Source organism: Lupinus angustifolius, chromosome LG17 (genome assembly GCF_001865875.1).
Source record: "Lupinus angustifolius cultivar Tanjil chromosome LG17, LupAngTanjil_v1.0, whole genome shotgun sequence".
NCBI classification, from domain to species: Eukaryota; Viridiplantae; Streptophyta; class Magnoliopsida; order Fabales; family Fabaceae; genus Lupinus; species Lupinus angustifolius.
Window position 1 is genome coordinate 6,048,814 of NC_032025.1, and position 22,792 is coordinate 6,071,605.

At 29.3% G+C, this 22,792-nt stretch overlaps 3 protein-coding genes and 1 non-coding gene across 4 annotated transcripts; 1 reads left to right on the forward strand and 3 right to left on the reverse strand.

The window, feature by feature from the left end:
• Window positions 4,373-5,074, forward strand: LOC109330822. Its single transcript, XM_019565099.1, has 2 exons — window positions 4,373-4,855; window positions 4,935-5,074. Exons 1-2 carry the CDS (start codon window positions 4,540-4,542, stop codon window positions 5,072-5,074), a joined length of 456 nt encoding a protein of 151 aa, XP_019420644.1. The 5' UTR covers window positions 4,373-4,539.
• On the reverse strand, window positions 8,380-9,177 carry LOC109330823 (F-box protein At1g61340-like). The gene is made up of 3 exons (XM_019565100.1): window positions 9,010-9,177; window positions 8,671-8,745; window positions 8,380-8,574 (listed from the first exon to the last, which is right to left on the reverse strand). The coding sequence occupies exons 1-3, from the start codon at window positions 9,175-9,177 to the stop codon at window positions 8,380-8,382; spliced, it is 438 nt and encodes a 145-aa protein (XP_019420645.1).
• Window positions 17,480-17,562, reverse strand: TRNAL-UAA. Its single transcript has one exon. It is a non-coding gene; the product is annotated as a tRNA-Leu (tRNA).
• Window positions 19,200-21,983, reverse strand: LOC109330751. Its single transcript, XM_019565034.1, has 2 exons — window positions 21,444-21,983; window positions 19,200-19,614 (listed from the first exon to the last, which is right to left on the reverse strand). The coding sequence occupies exons 1-2, from the start codon at window positions 21,738-21,740 to the stop codon at window positions 19,435-19,437; spliced, it is 477 nt and encodes a 158-aa protein (XP_019420579.1). The 5' UTR covers window positions 21,741-21,983; the 3' UTR covers window positions 19,200-19,434.

Here is a 22,792-nt window from a genome sequence, read left to right on the forward strand (position 1 = left end):
AATTATCGCTTGGGCGAGTAAATAAGAGGCTCTCAGACCTGAGCACCTCGCTTGAGCGAGTCATCCTTCACTTGGGCGAGGATCAGGCAGGACATCATGGATTTTTTTGCTCCACTTGTCGCTTAGGCGAGGGACAATAGTGGTTTCTAGTGATTTTTCTCCTATTTGTGGGTTGGACGACCCTCTCCTCGCTTGGGCGAGGCTTGCGGTGCTCAGAAGTACCAATCTTCTACTTTTTCTCCTTTTTTCATAAATTTTATCTTGAAACAACATAAACACATAAAATTTCCTACACATAACAAGATTACTAAGTTATCAGGAATCTTACATAGTTATTGCATAAATGTGCACTAAGTGTCCCAAAAGCATATGAATGTCCTTAACAATTTGGCATTTAACAGTGTGGGAGACTTTATATATTTAATGATACAAAATACATACTAAAGATGATGAAAAATTATCATCATATATAGACAAGATCTTTCTTATCAAATCATCAAGAATAATATAGATAAAACTAAAGCGGAAGCGTACCTTAATATATTTATAGAGAATATGGTGAATGAACATTATAACATCATTTGTCATGTATTCATCAACTTCATGTCATATGTCCTTGTATGCAAATGCATGTTCATAGTAGAACATGTAGGTTATTTGACGTCCCAATAGTAGACTACTCCTTAGTCTTTAGTTCCTATTCCAATGGGATGAAGAGAATATAGTTGATTTTATTGTGTCTGCAATTGGGGACCATAACCGCTATTTATAAGACATGCATTCCCTTTTATGAAGGGTGATGCCTTTTGAATTTTCTTATTTCTTTTTTTTTTCCATCATAAATATAGAAATAAGACTTTAGGTATTTACACATGATTTTCATGACAATTATGTTTATAGCCATATACCTTACTTGAATTAGATCACTTTAATTTGACTACTTAAAATAATAACCCTAAACACATTCAAACATTACATGTGTGACCCAAAATTCCTTACAATCTCTCACTTGTCACATATATAATTTTATAAATTGTGTTAGACTTTATGAGCTAAAAAATATGTCATTATAAACCTTAGACATATCCTTATCTCGTCCATTAATTATATTAATATATAGAACCAAAGAAGTTTTCGTTATATCACTCATAACTAAACTCAAACAATTATCACTAATATTAACACAACTAAATGACATTAGATCAATCATGAAATGTGTAACATGAAAATCACATGAATGTGATCTATACATGTCGATTTTCAACTGATCCTCTTTTACTTTAGTGAGACCCATAAATAAATTTTAGAGTGAAACTGAACCATAAACCTTATTCTGCAAAAATATATATTCATATCCATAAAGATAAATATGTCTATATAAAGAGAACACCCAAATACAAACTCCGACTGAACCAAAATATCCTCAAGTGATATAATACTCATATGAGCAATGTACTTGTGAAAGACCTTATATGATAAACTTTTAGTGAGCAGATCTGCAACTTAGAGTTTGTGTCAATATGCTCTGTTGACATTTGACCACTTTGAACTGTTTCCTTAGACGGTATATAGCAATGTTATCCTTTTGTCACAATATAACTTTAATGATCTTTCGATATATCCAAATCAGCAACCAAATGACAATTGCATAGCCATATCCCTTAATTAGATGTCTCATAATAAGCTATAAAAATGATTACCATAATAGATGAAGTTGTAAGTGTATACTTAGCATTTTTCCAAAATAGGTCCTCATCCACCTAATTGGCAGATATAACTTTACATAGATTTTCAACTGTATTGACATCTAACAAGAGTAAATAATCATACATAATGATCTCTAACTGAATCACTTTATGTTGTGAGAACATAATTTATTTGTTCTTAATAAGTATTTTATAACCTAATTGGCTGCATTCCAATTATTTGTCACTGAATTACTTAAATATATGCATTCTAACAAAGTACAAAATATCCTTATGCACAACTTTATATATACATTAGACTCACTTAGCCAACTAATAAGGAATCTACTATATATCTTTAAGTTTAAAAAATTCATTCCTAAAACATTGCACACATGAATATTCCTGGAATTGTATACCAAATGAACATAAGACTCATACTATTTGAACATTCTCATTCCTCATAGTTCTCATTATCCTTAATGGAACTTCCTTAAAATCAATGAGTTGTTCCATTCTAAAGTGTAAGGTCTAGATCTATACATTCGAGAACAAACACAATGTTCTCTCCTTAATTCTTAAAGTTAGTGCAATTTAGATATACAATAGAATATATATGTGCATATATTATAAAAGCAGAGAAGTCAATAGAACAAATAACAAAATAAATTGCAATCATTCGTGCAATTAAACTCACAATCAACTTTGACCCTTAAATTCAAATATTGGTGGGGCACATCATAAGTTATCTAGTACAACCACTACCAAAATTATGTAAGTTATCCACACTACATTTGCCATGTTTTTCAAAACCGTAGTTAAACTATTAGAAAAACGGAAAATTAGGTACACTTACTTTTCCTAGCCTAGCGGATTGTTAACCCTTTAACTTAAGCTACTAGGTTCAACACCCACTTATAGCAATTTTCATTTTAACTCGTTTTTTTCACTTTCACTCCCACTCTCCCTTGTTCACTTTTCTTTCTCTCTCGTTCACTTTTATTTCTCTCTCATTCATTCTCCCCTCGTTCATTATTCTTTCTCTCTCCACCATTGAGCTCCATCATCGCTATCGATGTGAGCTTCATCATCGCCATCATTGTGAGCTCCACCATCATCGTCACTGTGAGCTCTATTATCACCGTCACTATGAGCTCTGTCATCACCGTCACTATGAGCTTTGTCCTCCTATGAGCTTCATCCTCCACCGTTGTTCAACATTAGCTCAAATTGAAGCTTCTCATGAGGTTTAATTCAATTCAATTTTGAATAGAAATCCCCAATTTCATGATTCTTGTACTATAATCATAAATCATAATTATCTAATTTCACTTTTTTTTTCTAAATATTCTACCGATTTCCAAAGTATGTAGAAAGCCTAACTTGTGAGTTTTTTTTGTTGTAAATCTCTGTTTAAGGAAATAATTTTCACACATGCCATATTATATTTGATACTACTTTGGTTATTCTTGAGCATTTTTAGGTGGAGGTTAGAGGGAATTGTTTGAGGTATGATTTTGATGTATATCTATGAATGTGAGATTGTTTGAGGTATGATCAGTTGTGTTTGTGCTGATTCTATGAGTACCTTTTAGCTGTTGTTTGCTTTGGTAAGGGTAATGGATTTGTATGGTAATAAGCATGTCGTTTGTAGGACTTTATGTTCATGTTTGTGTCACTATGCTTTATGAGTTAGATTGAAATTTTATTAGGCTTAAGCAATAATTTTCATGTGTGTTGTATTATACTTGATATTATTTTTGTGATTCCGTAGTATTTTTAAGCGGAGGTTAGATGAAATTGTTGAGATTTGGTTTTGATAATAATATGAGATTGTTCTGGTTTTGATGTTTATAACCTCATCTCAGAAAAACATATATATTACCACTGCTGTTATTCTTTGTCCTTTGGTTTGAGCCAGTAAAGCTTGCAGCGTATTAAATATAATTATGTCAGATGCAACAAATTTTTATGTTGTTTCTTGTTTAAGCTTTCATATGAATTAGTATTTCCATGAATCTCCTGACTTTTCAACAAAATAATAGGTTGCGAGAAAGGAAGATCCAGATATTACAAGTGAAATTGAATGTCTTGCAAAAGGGCCAAATAATATTTCTCGAAGATTTGATGGGTATAATATCCATGGATTTAAATTTCGAACAAAGAGGAAGGAGCAAGGATTGAGAACACAAAATAGTGGTATTGTTATGTCTGCTGTAACTAAGAGATTTTCAAGTGGTAAGGAACCTATTGAAATATCAAGTGATGTTATGTACTACGGGAAATTGGTTGACATCATAGAGTTAGACTACTATGGTAAGTTAAGGGTTGTGCTATTCAAATGTGATTGGGTAGACACTACACTTAACAAGGGAATCAAAATTGATAAATTTGGGATAACAAGTGTAAAATTTTCATGTGTAATACACACTGGTGCAAATGAAGCAGATGAACCATTCGTCCTTGCAACTGATGCTAGAATGGTATATTATATTGATGATCCAGTTGATCAAGGTTGGTGTTGTGTTCGCCACATGAAGCCTAGAGACATCTATGATATAGGTGATCTGAACTTTGAGGACTTAGAAGAGTCATCAATGGAAGACATATCTTTTTGTGAGTAACATTTGAAGAACATCGAAGAATTACAATTAGTGCAGGAAGGTGTAGATGAACAAGAACAAGAAAAACATGGATCAAATAATGATGAAGATTGTGATAATTTTAGTGATGATGAAGAAGGAAGAATGTTAGAGTAGTTTAATATCCTATATTATGTACTTGACAATATAAAATAGACTTTTTTTACAATTTGTGCCACACTTTTTGCATTATATCTTTAATAATTCATGTTATGATTCATTTAGTATATATTTTGTTTCTTGTTATAGTTCTTTTCTTAGCAAACTGTGCAGGTAATTGGTTCAATATGAAGCGTGCGAATTCAGGACAAGTAATGCTAGAAAAGCTACGAGGACAAAAAGGTGAAAACAGTAGCGAAAGTACCCAAAATATGCAACAACAAACTAGTGACAATCAAGAGGGTGTTGAACCTGCACATGTGAACACAAACGATGCTTCATATGGTGATGACAACTTTGAAACCTCCTCAAACTCTAATGAAACTCAATCAAAAGATAGAGAAGAACCCTTATTTGTCAAGGTTAAAGGTAAGAGCAATATTCCATTAGCTTCAATATGTTATTATGTGTTTACCTTTAATACTTTGCTTCTTGTACATAATTGCAGATACCTCTTCAGGAGAAATTGAAACTCGAAAAATGCAAGCAATTCAGGTTTGGCATTTGGAAAAAACTAAAAAAGTTATTGTGGAACTCAATGGTTATGGACAAGGCAATGACATTCAATGGTTATGGACAAGGCAATGATAATGGCTCAAACTTACTTGTGAGGTTTCTTGGTAAACTAGCTCAAAACTCAACAATTTGTCCTATTTATGTTAAAAGATGGGATTGGATGTCAAAGGATAATAGATACCAACAATGGAAATATATTGAGGTAATTATTTAAAAAATTTGCAATTTTAATAATTTTTTCCTATTGTCATTGAAAATTGACTAGCGTATTTAATAATGTGTGAAGGAAAATTTTGAGTTTGATTATGTTGCTGGAGTCAAATGGGCTATGAGTACTCTAGGTGAAAGATGGAGGGCCTATAAATATAGGTTAAGGTGTAAGTATTTCTATCCTAATAAAAGTAAGGAAGACATACTTGCTAATCCTCCTCCAGGTTTAGATTGTGCTGATTGGACTGCATTTGTGCATCATTATAAGGAGGATAAGATGAAGGTAAACATTATGTTGTGAAGTATTTAATTTCTCCAAGACTTGTATTTTTTTAATATAATGACTACAATGTTTGGCAATTGTAGAAACAAAGTTTGTGGTTTCTTAGAATTCATGAACTTATATGATCACATTTTGCATTTTATTTTTTATAAGGATTTTTGAATGTTAAACATTTGGTAATTGTATAAGATTCAATTTTCTAATGGTATAACACTTACTACTGTTATTATTAGCTAGCAAATATTTTATTTTATTATAAATTTACCATTATATTATTGAAAATAAAGATTGTGAGACAATGACACATTGGGATCATGAGAGGAGTATGTATGAAAGTAACTTTAAATAAAATTAATTAGCCACGGATGGATTGTGGAAAAATAAGCAACTTATCCACGGTTGTGGTGTGGCAAAATCAGCAACTTAGCCACGGTTCGACTGTAGCTGAATTAAACAGATTGTGGATAAATAAATGTTACCACATTTCACAAAAGTGTAGCGAAATAACATAATGACCGTGGCTAATTTTTAGCAACGTCATTCCTTGCCACAACAACATTAAGTGTGGTCACTCAATCTAGCTACGGTTTTTTTCCACTTTAGCCACGGTTTCAACCGTGGCTAACAGGAAGTTTTACTGTAGTAAACGTTAATATTCAGTCTTTGGACAAAAATATTAACTTGCAAGTGGTACTCTCAATGTAGTAATCAAATATTGATAATTAGTCATGTCATATAATAAGCCTTTCTTTGAACCGACTTACTATTTACATGAAAAACCATATGATTATCACATATTTATACCACAAGTATGTTTGTAATTTTGGTCAAATAATCTTCCTTTTGGCCGCTTACTATTCGCATAAAATGCAAACATACATTTATGATACTCTTGTTGTAATGGTTAAACATTGATTACAATGCTTGTCAAATAATAAACCATTTTTTGGACTGATTTATTATAATTATCACATGTTTACTATCAGATGTGTATATAATCTGACCAAATAATAATATTCCTTTGGGCCGATTAATATTCGCATGGATAAATATATACACTAGCATTTGACATTTATAATAAACAATTTACACAAGAGATGACACTTTAATGACTTCTTATTTTTATAGGTTCACTTAAAATATCAAATAATTTTATAGTCTAAAAATACCCACAACAAACTTGAACTTATTGAACACTTAATCCAAAATATAATTTTATTTATATTCACCATGTAAATATATATTTTGGACAATGTATTACAGTTTTATAGTGTAAGCATTGTGTAAGGCTTCCTTTAGTCAATCAAAATCCTCAGTCAATAGTCCAACCACCAGACCAAATAAGATGTTCGTTGAATGAATGAAATAGCATAATGAATTAATTTCATAAATTCACACCGGACCGAAGGATTCAACAGACAGAACTTAATATATTCATTGTATGTCATAGTAGTTAAGGTACTAATATGGAGTTTCCAGAAACACTCCGTTGGTAATATAAAATTTAAAGCATATATACCAAACTAAGACAATGGGTTGTGCAGCTCTTCAAAAAAAGAACTTGAACTGCACATCTACCCAATATAAATAAATAAAATCCTTATTCCTAAAGTATATATGTTTATTTTGGAAAATAATAGTCATTTTGAAATTCTAGCCTAATGGTTAGAAAGGAAGAGAAAAAATGTACCAGTCAATATATCATTTATTATTCATATTTGATGCTATTGATTTTTCAAAATGAATAATCCAAATAAATGGTGATTAATATAGTAACTGTATATAATTTTTTACTCAATCAATATATAAATATTATATTCATACGTAAAATTACCAGTATTTCTTTGTCTTTTATATTTTAATGTTGGTTTGTGGTTGCCTCTAAACATTTTCTAGTTTTTTTGACAGCTTATAATTCGAATCTCAATAAAATTAATATTTTGGAGTAACGATGTATTAAAAGAGTCGATTACTATAAAAATAAAGGAAAAATAATATGTAATTTTCATTCTTTTATATAAAATAATACCTTTCCTCTTGAATTTTAGAGATAATCCTTAATAAATGGTTTGAGCCTTACTTTTAAGTGCAAATTTTTGTCTATATTAATTTATTTATTTTTTAAAATGAAAAATATCATTTTAGTTTTTCATCATAATTAATTTAATAATAGTGTTTAGTAAATAATTTTAGAATTAATTTGAGATTTTTTAATTTTCAAAGGATAAATTGATATATACCAAAAGTAGGTACCAACACGAGTGTAAACAAAAAAATGATAGTAACTTCCACATCAATATTGTACGTTAAAACTTACTAGTATTATCATTATAAAAATATGATACAAATTCTGTGTAAATTAAAATATTAGTTATCTTGTTTAAAATGGAAAGATTTTATATGTAATTTGCAAATTGCAATGATTACATTTGTGAAGTGTCATTAACCAATTAAATGTTTAAACCTCGAGTGAATTTTAATCATTGAAAAGTGACTTAGATTTTAGTATATTACCAATGAAACTACAACCTGCCATACATATTATTATATGCATGGTAAGCTGTGATACCAAACCCAAGTCTATCTATCATTTCAACATAAAAACAACAAGTAAAATTTATTAACTAAGAAAGAGAATATCTAATTATCTATGATCTTCTCATCACTTCCTCACTTTCCCTTAGCTTAATGCTCTTTACTCAACCTACCAAACAAGGAATGAATATCACCATTTACCTATCTCATTTTTTTGTATCTCAATCTAATTAAAAAGTGTTAATAAATAAAAATCATAAAAATAGAAAATAATTTTTTTATATTATTTGATAGAATGCAATTAACTTGAACTTTAAAAACATGAAGTTTTTAGGACAAATGATCCTTCTTATCCAAACAAGACTATTGAGATGGAAGACAAGTTCTTTCCATTCAGTGTTGACCTATATTTCCTCAAAGGCGCACTTGGGGCTTCAATGTCCTCAAACCCATTTACATGCTCCATATCAATGGCTGTATGAAAAGCAAAAGTTTTCTTCTTTGGTGTACTATACTCAAAATGTAACCTCTTCGCCATCTTACTCTTCAATAGTAAACAAACCAAATGGTAAATATTAACTATCATTTGAAACAAAACAAAATGGATCAGAATGAATAACAATAGTACTGTGAGACTTACTGCTTCTCTAATCGTTTTAGACACGTTAAAAAGTTGCTCCAAATCTTCATGGTCCGCACCACACAAAACCTTTACCTGGGATCCATTCACACAAAAAATTAGAATACATGCACAATACAAAAATGAAACAAATTTGGGTCTATAATTATCATATCTTAGGGTTTTCATAAGTCATCGAAACAATATCGTGACCATAATTATACTCGTGTCAGTTGCATTTGTTGGTAATTATCTGAAACGTCAAGATTATGAGAGTTTTCGAAACTATAAGCACGGTTTAAAACTTTGATGATTGTGAATCAAAATGTATGCTTGGAATGATTGATATTTGATACTCACTAATAGGTCAATAGGAAGAGCTTCAAGGAGAGACCCCTTAGAGATGGACGTGAACTTTCCACTACACATTCTCTTTAGTGGAGGATTTGAATCAAGCGGGTAAGTATTGGAAACCATGACCCTCTTCCTTCTCAGTGATCGAGCATCATTATAAACCTCAAACTCCATTGGCACTCTAAACTTATTAGCACGCTCTAGAGTTCTGCAGAAGCAAAACTTAATGGTTAACCAATCACTATTAATTAGAAATTTAAGTCAGAAGATAGAGAAAGGAAACATTTTGGGAGGAATTAACAAATATCATATATTTTGTATCAAAATAGTCGGGATTAATGAGAGAAGAAAAAACACTGAATCAATGATGTACCAAATGAATGTGGTGAAAAGGAAGCAAAAGCACACTTCTACCTATTCAATATACCAAATTATGTCCCTTTAAGAGAAAACTGTTCATTTTTTATTCTCAAGGAAGCAGATTAGTCAAAGAAGAAATCAGTGATCTAGTCGTGCCTAGCAGATTGTAAAAAAACAAGAGTACAAGAAATAGAGCAAAACCTCAATGACGTATGCACTTGGATATCTCAGACACTTCAACTTATAATTAAGACATAAGACATGCATACACAGGCACACATATTCATATATAAGAGAAAATGATCCTTGTAATAATATTGCTAACAGTTAGATTGCGAGTTAAATTTTGGAGAAGAAATAAAGAAAATGGAAGGTTTGGGAAGTTTTCACTTTTCATTTTTTCCCATACAAAATTCAACTTTTAAACTTGTTGGGTATTCCAAGTGTGAATAAAGAAGTCTCACATTTGGCAAAATGGATGAGTTAAAGAACATATAAGTAGATGATCCATAGACCTAATAATACCTTAAGGTTTTGGGTCAGATGTGGTGTCAAGCCCACTTATATGATTCTTTCACTTAGCTCATGGAGGAATGTTGTAACACATGGATGAAGATCTCCCAACAAGTAGTATCAGAGCCGATGGTTCAACGGCTCAATGGAGTATTGAAGCGACAAGTGGTCAGTAGATCCACGAGGGATCCTTGTGTCGAAAGTCTTCCTGACGAGAGGTCAAGGTGACGTGTTCCGTTGATGAAAGGATAAGCCAACGGCGATACAAGTGGGTAAAGAGCTGAGCTTAGTGTATCCAATACTCGAATGGGAATTTTCCAAGTGTGAATGAAGAAGTCCCACATTAGGCAAAAATGGATGAGTAAAGAGCATATAAATGGATGGACCCATAGACCTAATGCCTTAAGGTTTTGAGTCAAGATGTGATGTCAAAATCACTTATATGTTTCTTCCACTTAGCCCATAAAAAAATGTTGTAATCCATAGATGAAGATCTCCCAACAATAGATAAATAAAAATCTATTTCCATAGATGCATAGATATTAAATAAATGCTATCAAGTGAGAGGATTATTTTTATGTGAGGTGGTTAAGATTAAAATATAAAGTTCAATTTTTTCGGTGGTCATGTAAATTTTTAAAAAAATGGTCCTAACTTTTAAACAACTTTTAATATGAACACTCATGCACTCTTACATAAAAGCTCATCTACTGTATAATATTCAAGACTAATATCAAATAACTAATTAAACTTTGGCATTTTTTGTATGTGGGTGGCAATGACATTTCAACTTATGACCTCTTGCAAAGCATCCATACACTTCTCAAATGTTATTTAAACTTTTCTATTTCATTTGTCATTTTCATGGGCTAATAAAATTATATCTACCAAAGTCGAAACATTGTTTTGGTTTGCTTCGTCAAATATATATTATAATATATGGGGGAATTATACATAAAAAATTCCTTTTTTGCCATTGATTTTAACTTGTATTTAATTTTGACAAATTGTAAATTATTTTATACTAAAATTATTTATATAATAGTATTTTATTTTTTTAAAAGTTAATTTTATACTAAAATTCTTTTTAAAATGTCCAATTTTACTACTATAATATTACCTCTAATAATTTGTATTTATATTTTTAGGTCACATCATATAATCTTTTAATGTTGAAACTTGACCTATATTTTCATTCAATAAATTCAAATCTATGAGAATATTAATTTATAATATTATATGTATTTAAAAAAAATTACATGTTAACGAGCAGTACTTGTCCAAACGATAGTGTATATAAAAGAAATAAATAAATAGAAATATTTAAATTTATATATACATCTTCAAAAAAGAATGGGTAAGATAGAAATAATTAAATATTATATCAATTAATAATTAGTAACTATATATTATAATATTTGAGAATATATTAACAAAAATAAAAACAAATAAAGGAAAATAGTCAAATGGGAAATAATAATTAATATATAATACTCAAATTGGTAGTGGTAATTAGAAATACGATTCCTTGAAAGGAAAAAGATTAAATAATAAAAATAAATTGTTGGTAAATATATAAATTAATTGGTGAAATCATTCTAAGAGTTATGATAACAACTACTTGAAGGGCGTGTTTAAGGAATTTAAGCTGAGTAAATTAATCCTAAAAATCCAAATCAAATGCTTCTCAAAATATTAAACAAATAATTTTCAAAACAAACTTTCTTTTTAAACTTTAATAAAAAATGTAATTAAACACTTATTAATATTCTCCTTATTTTAATTATAATATTATAAATATCTTGAAAAGCATTAAACAAAAAAGACTGAAATACAAAAAAAATCTCATGTTGATATCTTTCCCACCAAATCCCTAACTAAATTACTTATATTGAGAATATTGTTCACCATGGCAATACAATTATTAATTACCCAAAATTATAATGTGGATTGTTTGTTCCAAACTTCACCATAAGTGCAAACTTTATCCTCCTGGTCTATTTTGTGTGATTTCTATCCTCTAACTTTTATCAATGTGTAAAAAATATTCTTTTTTAGGGAAAAGTTAACAAAAGCTTCTTAAATTTTATGTGTTTTACAAGTAAACACCATAAATAATTTTTTCTCTCTAGTTACTCTTTAAACTTTAACTATTGATGAAATTAATCATTAAATACATCAAAATTTAAATTGCCAACAATAAAATTAGAATGTAGTAAAACCATTCCATATTTCTTATCATACAATATTTTTACTCCAGAAGACACCAGAAGGATTTGATTGTCCATGTATTTATAATGGAAGATATGCTTTCCTAACAAAATCATTTCATTTCCTACTTCTTAACATTAAGATTAAAATGTCCCCAAAGTCGTTTAGCCCTTCAACAAGGAAGTGGAAATATTTGGTACGAAAAGTTTGTAATTTCTTACCCTGCCATAAATTTTAACAGATTCTCCGGTTTAACATATTACATAAGTTTGGGTATTATTCATGTTCCTTATGGGATGTATACTATGGATATCTAATAGCTTCACCAATATATATCATTTACTCATATCAATTCTCGGTTGGTATTTGATACAACAAAGGACAAACACTATTGGAGATAGCCAAAATATTAGAATCATTTGGTTGATACTACTATTGATTTTCAATGTGATGAATTTTCCACACAAATTCATAAAAGTTGATTTTAAAGAAGAAAATGGCTAAGATGTGACAATCAATATATATCTGATGGACTGGACATTGGTGCTACTTGCACAACTGCAGTATACAATTGCATGATGAAGAGATAGGGAATGGTTTCACTAGATTGAGGGAATGGTTTCACTATATTTCAATTTCATTGTTAGTAATTTTAAAATTTTATGTATTTAAAAACCAATTTCACCAATAGTTAAAGTAGAATGAGTGACGTGTTCCGTTGATGAAAGGATAAGCCAACGGCGATACAAGTGGGTAAAGAGCTGAGCTTAGTGTATCCAATACTCGAATGGGAATTTTCCAAGTGTGAATGAAGAAGTCCCACATTAGGCAAAAATGGATGAGTAAAGAGCATATAAATGGATGGACCCATAGACCTAATGCCTTAAGGTTTTGAGTCAAGATGTGATGTCAAAATCACTTATATGTTTCTTCCACTTAGCCCATAAAAAAATGTTGTAATCCATAGATGAAGATCTCCCAACAATAGATAAATAAAAATCTATTTCCATAGATGCATAGATATTAAATAAATGCTATCAAGTGAGAGGATTATTTTTATGTGAGGTGGTTAAGATTAAAATATAAAGTTCAATTTTTTCGGTGGTCATGTAAATTTTTAAAAAAATGGTCCTAACTTTTAAACAACTTTTAATATGAACACTCATGCACTCTTACATAAAAGCTCATCTACTGTATAATATTCAAGACTAATATCAAATAACTAATTAAACTTTGGCATTTTTTGTATGTGGGTGGCAATGACATTTCAACTTATGACCTCTTGCAAAGCATCCATACACTTCTCAAATGTTATTTAAACTTTTCTATTTCATTTGTCATTTTCATGGGCTAATAAAATTATATCTACCAAAGTCGAAACATTGTTTTGGTTTGCTTCGTCAAATATATATTATAATATATGGGGGAATTATACATAAAAAATTCCTTTTTTGCCATTGATTTTAACTTGTATTTAATTTTGACAAATTGTAAATTATTTTATACTAAAATTATTTATATAATAGTATTTTATTTTTTTAAAAGTTAATTTTATACTAAAATTCTTTTTAAAATGTCCAATTTTACTACTATAATATTACCTCTAATAATTTGTATTTATATTTTTAGGTCACATCATATAATCTTTTAATGTTGAAACTTGACCTATATTTTCATTCAATAAATTCAAATCTATGAGAATATTAATTTATAATATTATATGTATTTAAAAAAAATTACATGTTAACGAGCAGTACTTGTCCAAACGATAGTGTATATAAAAGAAATAAATAAATAGAAATATTTAAATTTATATATACATCTTCAAAAAAGAATGGGTAAGATAGAAATAATTAAATATTATATCAATTAATAATTAGTAACTATATATTATAATATTTGAGAATATATTAACAAAAATAAAAACAAATAAAGGAAAATAGTCAAATGGGAAATAATAATTAATATATAATACTCAAATTGGTAGTGGTAATTAGAAATACGATTCCTTGAAAGGAAAAAGATTAAATAATAAAAATAAATTGTTGGTAAATATATAAATTAATTGGTGAAATCATTCTAAGAGTTATGATAACAACTACTTGAAGGGCGTGTTTAAGGAATTTAAGCTGAGTAAATTAATCCTAAAAATCCAAATCAAATGCTTCTCAAAATATTAAACAAATAATTTTCAAAACAAACTTTCTTTTTAAACTTTAATAAAAAATGTAATTAAACACTTATTAATATTCTCCTTATTTTAATTATAATATTATAAATATCTTGAAAAGCATTAAACAAAAAAGACTGAAATACAAAAAAAATCTCATGTTGATATCTTTCCCACCAAATCCCTAACTAAATTACTTATATTGAGAATATTGTTCACCATGGCAATACAATTATTAATTACCCAAAATTATAATGTGGATTGTTTGTTCCAAACTTCACCATAAGTGCAAACTTTATCCTCCTGGTCTATTTTGTGTGATTTCTATCCTCTAACTTTTATCAATGTGTAAAAAATATTCTTTTTTAGGGAAAAGTTAACAAAAGCTTCTTAAATTTTATGTGTTTTACAAGTAAACACCATAAATAATTTTTTCTCTCTAGTTACTCTTTAAACTTTAACTATTGATGAAATTAATCATTAAATACATCAAAATTTAAATTGCCAACAATAAAATTAGAATGTAGTAAAACCATTCCATATTTCTTATCATACAATATTTTTACTCCAGAAGACACCAGAAGGATTTGATTGTCCATGTATTTATAATGGAAGATATGCTTTCCTAACAAAATCATTTCATTTCCTACTTCTTAACATTAAGATTAAAATGTCCCCAAAGTCGTTTAGCCCTTCAACAAGGAAGTGGAAATATTTGGTACGAAAAGTTTGTAATTTCTTACCCTGCCATAAATTTTAACAGATTCTCCGGTTTAACATATTACATAAGTTTGGGTATTATTCATGTTCCTTATGGGATGTATACTATGGATATCTAATAGCTTCACCAATATATATCATTTACTCATATCAATTCTCGGTTGGTATTTGATACAACAAAGGACAAACACTATTGGAGATAGCCAAAATATTAGAATCATTTGGTTGATACTACTATTGATTTTCAATGTGATGAATTTTCCACACAAATTCATAAAAGTTGATTTTAAAGAAGAAAATGGCTAAGATGTGACAATCAATATATATCTGATGGACTGGACATTGGTGCTACTTGCACAACTGCAGTATACAATTGCATGATGAAGAGATAGGGAATGGTTTCACTAGATTGAGGGAATGGTTTCACTATATTTCAATTTCATTGTTAGTAATTTTAAAATTTTATGTATTTAAAAACCAATTTCACCAATAGTTAAAGTAGAATGAGTAATTAGAAAGAAAAATAATTTATAATGTCTACTTGCAAAACACATAAAGTTTAAAGGGTTTTTGTAACTTTCTCCTTCTTTTTATATAATAGTAATTCATTTCCAATTAAATAAGCATGCATAATGATATTGGATGAAGTTTGATATTGTTACAGCCTTATGCTCAGTTTCTTTATACAGAATAATCTATTAAAGATATATCTTTTTATTGCTAAGTGAGATGATTTGCATCAGGCATAATTCCTAAACCAACATATCTAATTATAAGATTAGTGTAACCTATGATATAAGTAGGGCCAACCTTGACATATCTGAGAGGCCTTGTGAGTTAAAAAAAAATATTAGCCTTAAATTTATTAAAAAAAATATAAACAGTTTCTTATGAGGATTAGGGAAATTATGGCTATAGATTCTCTTATTTTATGTGTTAGAGTTTTATCAATAAAATTACTTTTTTTGGATACTATGTAAAACTTAATATCATAGGTTAAACAAAATATCGATTTATAAATTTCAAATTTCGATGATCTTAAAATTTTAAAATTTTGTTTCTATTATGATGTTGATTGAAAGAACTTAAAATAAAATCATTATGTTGTTTATAAAAATAAAATAAAATAAATATTTACTAAAAAAATAAAATTTTAAAATTGATCCCTTATCAAGGCCCTGGACAGTTACACCTGAAGCACCTACAAGGGTTGACCCTATATATAATATGGTATGAATGAATACATGGAACATGTATACTAAATTTGAATAAACTCTTTATATAAAATATTAATATTATCTTGGACCCATGCACACTCACTCGAGGGTGTAAAAAATATACATATTACTCTTATAGACTTATAGTTAATATTTTTGCATTAGTTATATAAAATTGTATTTATGTCACTTATTTGTCACATTCTCATAAAGTTATGTCACACATAAATAAGTTGAAATCAACATAGATTTTATATTTTAATTGCAACAAAATGAAACAAATAAGTTTAAAAGTTAATTAAATAATTAAGATTTTGAGACATAAATCAACAAATGACAATCAAAACTCCAATAACGATAAATATAACTAAAAATAATTTGAAAACATATGATTGATTTTCCTCCCAAACATAAATAAATTGATTTGGCCAATTCAATCAACAAATTGCAGGCTTTATGTGTAAAATAGTCTAATCGAACTAATTCATATTGGTTATGATTTATAACCAATTGAATAAAAGACTCAAATAAGTTAAACGTTTGTTCTAAATCAACCAGACCAATCTATACCGAATTTAATAACATTGTAAAATACAACTTGCACCTCTTAACTCTAATTTCTAAATCCACCACTGAATATTATTGAACTTAACTAGTGTCATTTAACTGCAATGTTATGCTTCATCTGTCATTGAGGGTGTGATAAGGTCTAGGAATTGTAACTCATTTTGGATAATAAGAGTAAGTGACACCCAGTTTTGAGAGAAAACTCGCAATCTACACCAACTTTTTGCCAACTTCAGTAACAATAATGATATTATGGAGAAGGATATTGTTGAATATTCAACTATTCAAGGTTCTCCATCCTAACTACATCTCATAATCATTTATTTATTATGTTTGTATATGCATATTTAATTGTTTATAAAATAACGACATGTCTTTGACCCAAAATATTATTAATCCTCTAAATTTTCATCATATATATATATATAAATGATTAACAAAATATCTACATACCTATATTTATATCATATATAAAGGAAAACATGGTGTAACTATTATGATATAATTTTACTTTCCTATTGTGTCCTTAAACTTTTTAATTTTTACAAAAACAACTATATAATCATATATATAACCTCCACCAATATATTAACCACCTTTCTAATACTATAATAATAAAAAATTCTAATATAAAGTATCCCCAATACAAAATTGGGTCAGGTTAACCATATAAAGGAAGGTTAATATAATAAGTTGATTCTAAAATAATGCAATAGATTGCTGGCTATGGGGTTCGAACCCATGCGCAGTTGACTGCAGAAGATCTTAAGTCTTCCCCCTTAACCTCTCGGGCAAACCAGCTTGATGATAGATCCCTCAATAATTATTACTAAGGCATTACTTATTTTCCTAAAGTGCCAGCTCTAATTGATTTGCAATAATGGAAGCAGTGTGAATCTAATTTCACTATTCTTTTTACTGGATAAGATTTTTATGATGAATTGGAGTGTTAAGTGTGTCCACCCTTAATTTCTAAAATAATTAGGAGATTTCAATATATTTTAGTTAGTCAAAGTATATACACACTTATTTATTTCACATTAAAATTCATTTTAGAGGAGTTTCTCCTCTTTTATTAACATTTGGGATCTTAATCTTTTGCCCCTCAAAACCTTACTTAATAGTTGAAAAACTGATATAGTGAAGTACAATGAAGTTCTAAGAAAGTTTCTTTCATAAAATCCAAGTTAATTTAATTTTTGGAGAAATAAACTAAGAAAAAACTATAAGTTAAATGATTATAAATATTTTAGAGATAAGTCTTTTGTCAATAAACATAATTTATGATATCATTCAATTCAGTCGACCCTTTTTATATAATTACCATGATTTATAACATTCATTTTTCAACTTAACTTTGCCATAGACACTTTTGATCCACAGCCATGATATTTACTCTTTAGCACTTCCTTATGCTGAAAGTTTATTCATTTATTACCCTTGAATTTCTACCACCTCATTCTTGGGACTTTAACTTCACATTTTATTTTCATCTACCCTCAATCTTTACGTTTATAACCAAAATTATATGTTGGATCGTCAAACTTTTTCCATATATGTCTTTCTAATCTAAACAAAACTTTCTACCTAATTTCATTTCAAGAAAAAAATCGAATTGAAACGTTGTTCTTTCAGCTTATTAAAACTCATGTTTGCTATTGTAAAATCATAAACTAGAAATCTAAAATACCTTCCTTTTCCATATTTCTTTCCCATATCACCTAATCCATATAAAAACATTCATATTCTTTAGTGTCCCTTCTTACATGTCCATTGAGATCTCCTCCTAGAAAAATATTTTGTCCTAGTATTTCATGGACTACAATATTCAATCCTCCCAAAAATTTATCTTGATATGTTCAACTAGATGTACATGTGTGCATAAATAATAATCACATTAAAAATATTTTTCTTTACTATAAACTTTAGAAATATAATCATATCTCCTATTCTTTTTACATCTAGTACATATTTCTTCCATTCCATATCTATAATTATACTCATCCCATTTCTAGTACCACAACTTAAAACACAAAACATCTAATTTCATTGTCTTTTCACTAACTTGCTTAGTTTTTTTAGGCATATAAAATTGACCATCATACAAATCATTATATCTATTATTTCCATTAATTTATCTATAGGAATACTTATATTTCATATTCCAATTCGTGTCATAAACTTGCTGAACTACCTCACACATTCATGCAAATACAAAAAACTTTGCCTATTTTCAGTAATTTTCAAGATCTCTTCATTTGAACTAAAATCCTTTACATCCCTGAACAATTTATAATAAAAATGATATAAAACTAGGGGAATAAATAACTATTAAAAGTTAAATAAAATAATAAATTAAATAAATTAAAAGTTCATGAGTAGTGATTTGCAATACAAAGTTTTCCAGACCTAAGAACTAAATAAAAAAATATTATATGTAAATAAAAGCAAAGATGTATGCACTCTGCCACAAATCAATGATCTTTTACTACAAAAGATGGATCTCATTCTAAAACTAAATCCTCTGTACATGTCATAAACCATAAAGAAACCTGCTCTTGGTAAAAAAAAAGGATAGAAGACAAACCCCTAGAACAGTGTATTTCTTCACAGAAAATGCACCAACCCCTTTATGCAATATGCATGAATCTTTCGTATTCAATACCCTCCAACTTAATTGGTATTATTATTATTATGCAAGGTGTTGGAAGTGGAACAAGTTAATGTGTTATGGTGAAGAGAATGCCATGAAATTTGTTCTATGCAGCAGGGTGCAGGGGCAGGATGGGCTATGAATGTTGGAATATCATCTCCAGGCATCAGAACTGAAACCCCACTGGTATATACACTCATCTGCACAAAAAGTTTAAACATTTACAAAGGAGTAAAGATTTTAAGCACTGAATATACAATTAAATGAAATGAAATTATCTTATGCAATATTGTCCCATTTTAATATGTTTCTATCTTTACTCATTGTCTAAAGTACTTCAAGTAAAAAATCTTTTATTGATTCAGGGCTAAGCTACTTAAAGCATGTAATTATCTAAGCAATACATATTATGCATGTAAATATAATAGTGCAGTAGTTCCATTAGTATTGTTAGTTTGATTTTTCAACACAGTAAGCAAATTTATCAAGAAAATATAGTCTACAAAATGGAACACAATGAAATATCAGAAAGGACAAGGTTGTTGATTAATACTTGACATGCTATCTTGCTTATCATGGACTTTTAGTGAAAGATAAATGTCCCATGCAAGTATGGTTCTAAGATGCAAGAACACAGGTAAAGCGAATCGAAGTGGCATTCACACTATGAAAATGCGGAAAAAAAGGTGCAGCTGAAACATCAATTAGCCTCCCAAAATGACTATCATTAAAAAGGAACAATTCTTGAAAAGAATTGAATTGTATTTCTTATAGGAGGTAAACTGTTAAGTTACCACCTAGATATAAATAAACAGACAAGACATATGGATCCAGTGACAATATGTTCAGTGTCTTTTTCTATGTCTCTTTTCCTGTGGTCTAGACATGTTAAATAAGGCACTAACATTTATTTCTTGCTTTTGACTTTGAATACATTATATACAAAACATTAAATGTAACCATTTAGACATAAACATACAGCCAAACAAGAGCCAAGTTAGAAATTTTTCACTGAGACCAAGAAAGAACAATAATACTTCATAAATTACATGTGAAAACTTTGCTTTTAAGAATTTTGAGATAATAGCTACTCATAAACACTCTATGCTCTGCCTCTGCAACATGTTGTGTGAGAAGCGTATAGAAAAGATATTGTAATTTCTTGAATATAATAAAATATTTATCAGAGATTATCCCATTAGTTTTTTCCCTCATTAATAGAGGGTTTTCCACGTTAAAATTTGGTGTCTTTTTTCTTTGTTTTGCACAATTTATTTTTTTTGCCCTTCTGAGTTTATAGATCTAGATCCATTACATATATTTTGGTGCTCGTTGCCACATGGTAACACCATTTAGATCATTTAATTTACATATTGAGTCGATCCAGTGCGCAATTAATAAAGGATTTTAAACTCTAAACACATAAAAAAATGTGGGTAATTGTTAATTAACAAGTTTTCTTTCTGCCTTTTATTCAAGAGGGAAGCTAGAGATTAATCACCACACTGAATTATTACTCTATCAGTAAATATCCCTTTAGTAAAATAATGAAAAGCATAATAAGCATTTGATACTTTGGACAATTGAAGAAGAGAAGAGGGACATAATTTTACTGTAGTGAAATACCCTTCTCGTGTTTTAGGAGAATGTAAGAGCCAATGTAACAGGAAAATGTAATACAGATTACAGAAAATCTGCAAAGGAGATCAAGAACATAGTGATAATGATGCTGATGGAGATAATAAGGGTATAAGGCACAGAACAAAAACATTATGAACTGGACACAAGTGATTTTCAAAAATACCCCAAGATCCAGAATAGCAAGGGAAGAAAAACCAAAGTATGAGAAATAATCATCACACTTATCCATAATTCAAAATAACTATCCCAAATTGAAAGTAGAGCATTCTGCAACCAACATTTCCTTGTTAAATGTGAAAGCAAAAACTGAAACAGAAAAAGGAGAAAACTCTTTGAACACTCAACAAAGAAGCCACTTATATAATGAAAAGCAAAAGCCTTCACTCACTTTTGGTGAAGGGTACCCAAGCTTGCCATTGAAACCCATCTGGGACTCAACATCAGCAGTGCTCCGGCGACCGGACGGTGGCAACGGCGGCGGCGAAGAGGCTCTGAGGAACCTCTCAAAGATGGCCATGACTAAGAACATGAAGATGAGAATGGCAGTAGCTACAAAACCAAAGGAAAGTGCATTCATTGAACTATCAAAGTTACTCCAATGTTGCTGTTGTTCTACTCCGTTCAATGGAGACCCAATGGGTGGCCATACACCATTGTTGTTGTAGTTATTATCTTCCACTACCATTAATGCTGATAAAAAAAACTCAGCGTTGTTATTGGGTCAGTGGAAAAGGATCATAAAAACAGAGTAAATATGACAATGTCGAAGGTTATTGAAGTGCTTGGAATTTAGGAGTGGGAGAGAGTGAGAGGAAGATGAAAAAACAGAGCAAGTAGGGAACCTTGGAATTTGGACACGACACACTCACTTTTTTATTGATTTTTTTAGCACTTTAAGAAGAATAAATACATTCTAATATTCTATATAAACCATAGTGTGGGACAAATCTTAATTTCACTTACTATCTCATGTTTAAAAATCACAATTATCTCTCTTAAACGATGAGAAGTATACTTATACTCACGTTTAATACAAGAGTAACAAGTGTAATAATACATGTATATTAATTAGAGAGGATTATGTAGATATAAAAACAATAAGGAATATTATATAGTTTTACTAAACCAATATAAATACTAATAAGGCGTTGGTTCAATACTCTTCACTAGATTTTTAAGGTCGGAGATTCGATTCATGAGAATGATACTTATTATGAGGTGTAGCTACGAACTCTGAAAAAGATGTTAGTTTCTTACCCAAAAAAATGAGAAAATATGTACCAAAAAAAACCTTATATGGATGTAGTTTATTCATAATAGTTAGAAAATTTCAAGAAAATTATATGGGGCAACTTACAAAATTACAAATATGTTGATTAAAGCATTAGTATGACCCATCATAGCACAAGACAATACCCAACGTGCAAGGGACCTGTGAGAAGCATATGAATCCAATCATAGGCCATCATGTTTTTGTGCCCCCTCTTCTTTTATACTCCACGTAGAATTATCAAATAATAATGTAAAAACAGACCACATGCATCCTCACACCACATGGGGATCTTCTCTATATACTTAATCTATTTGAAGGTGATGACGACTGTTTAATATAGTAATATATAATTCTACATAAAAAAATATGCATTTAATAAAAGATAATATTTTTCTTAGATTTAGTTTATGAGCACAAAATATTTTCTCATCTGATCTCCTTCAACCATTAAAATAATGACACAT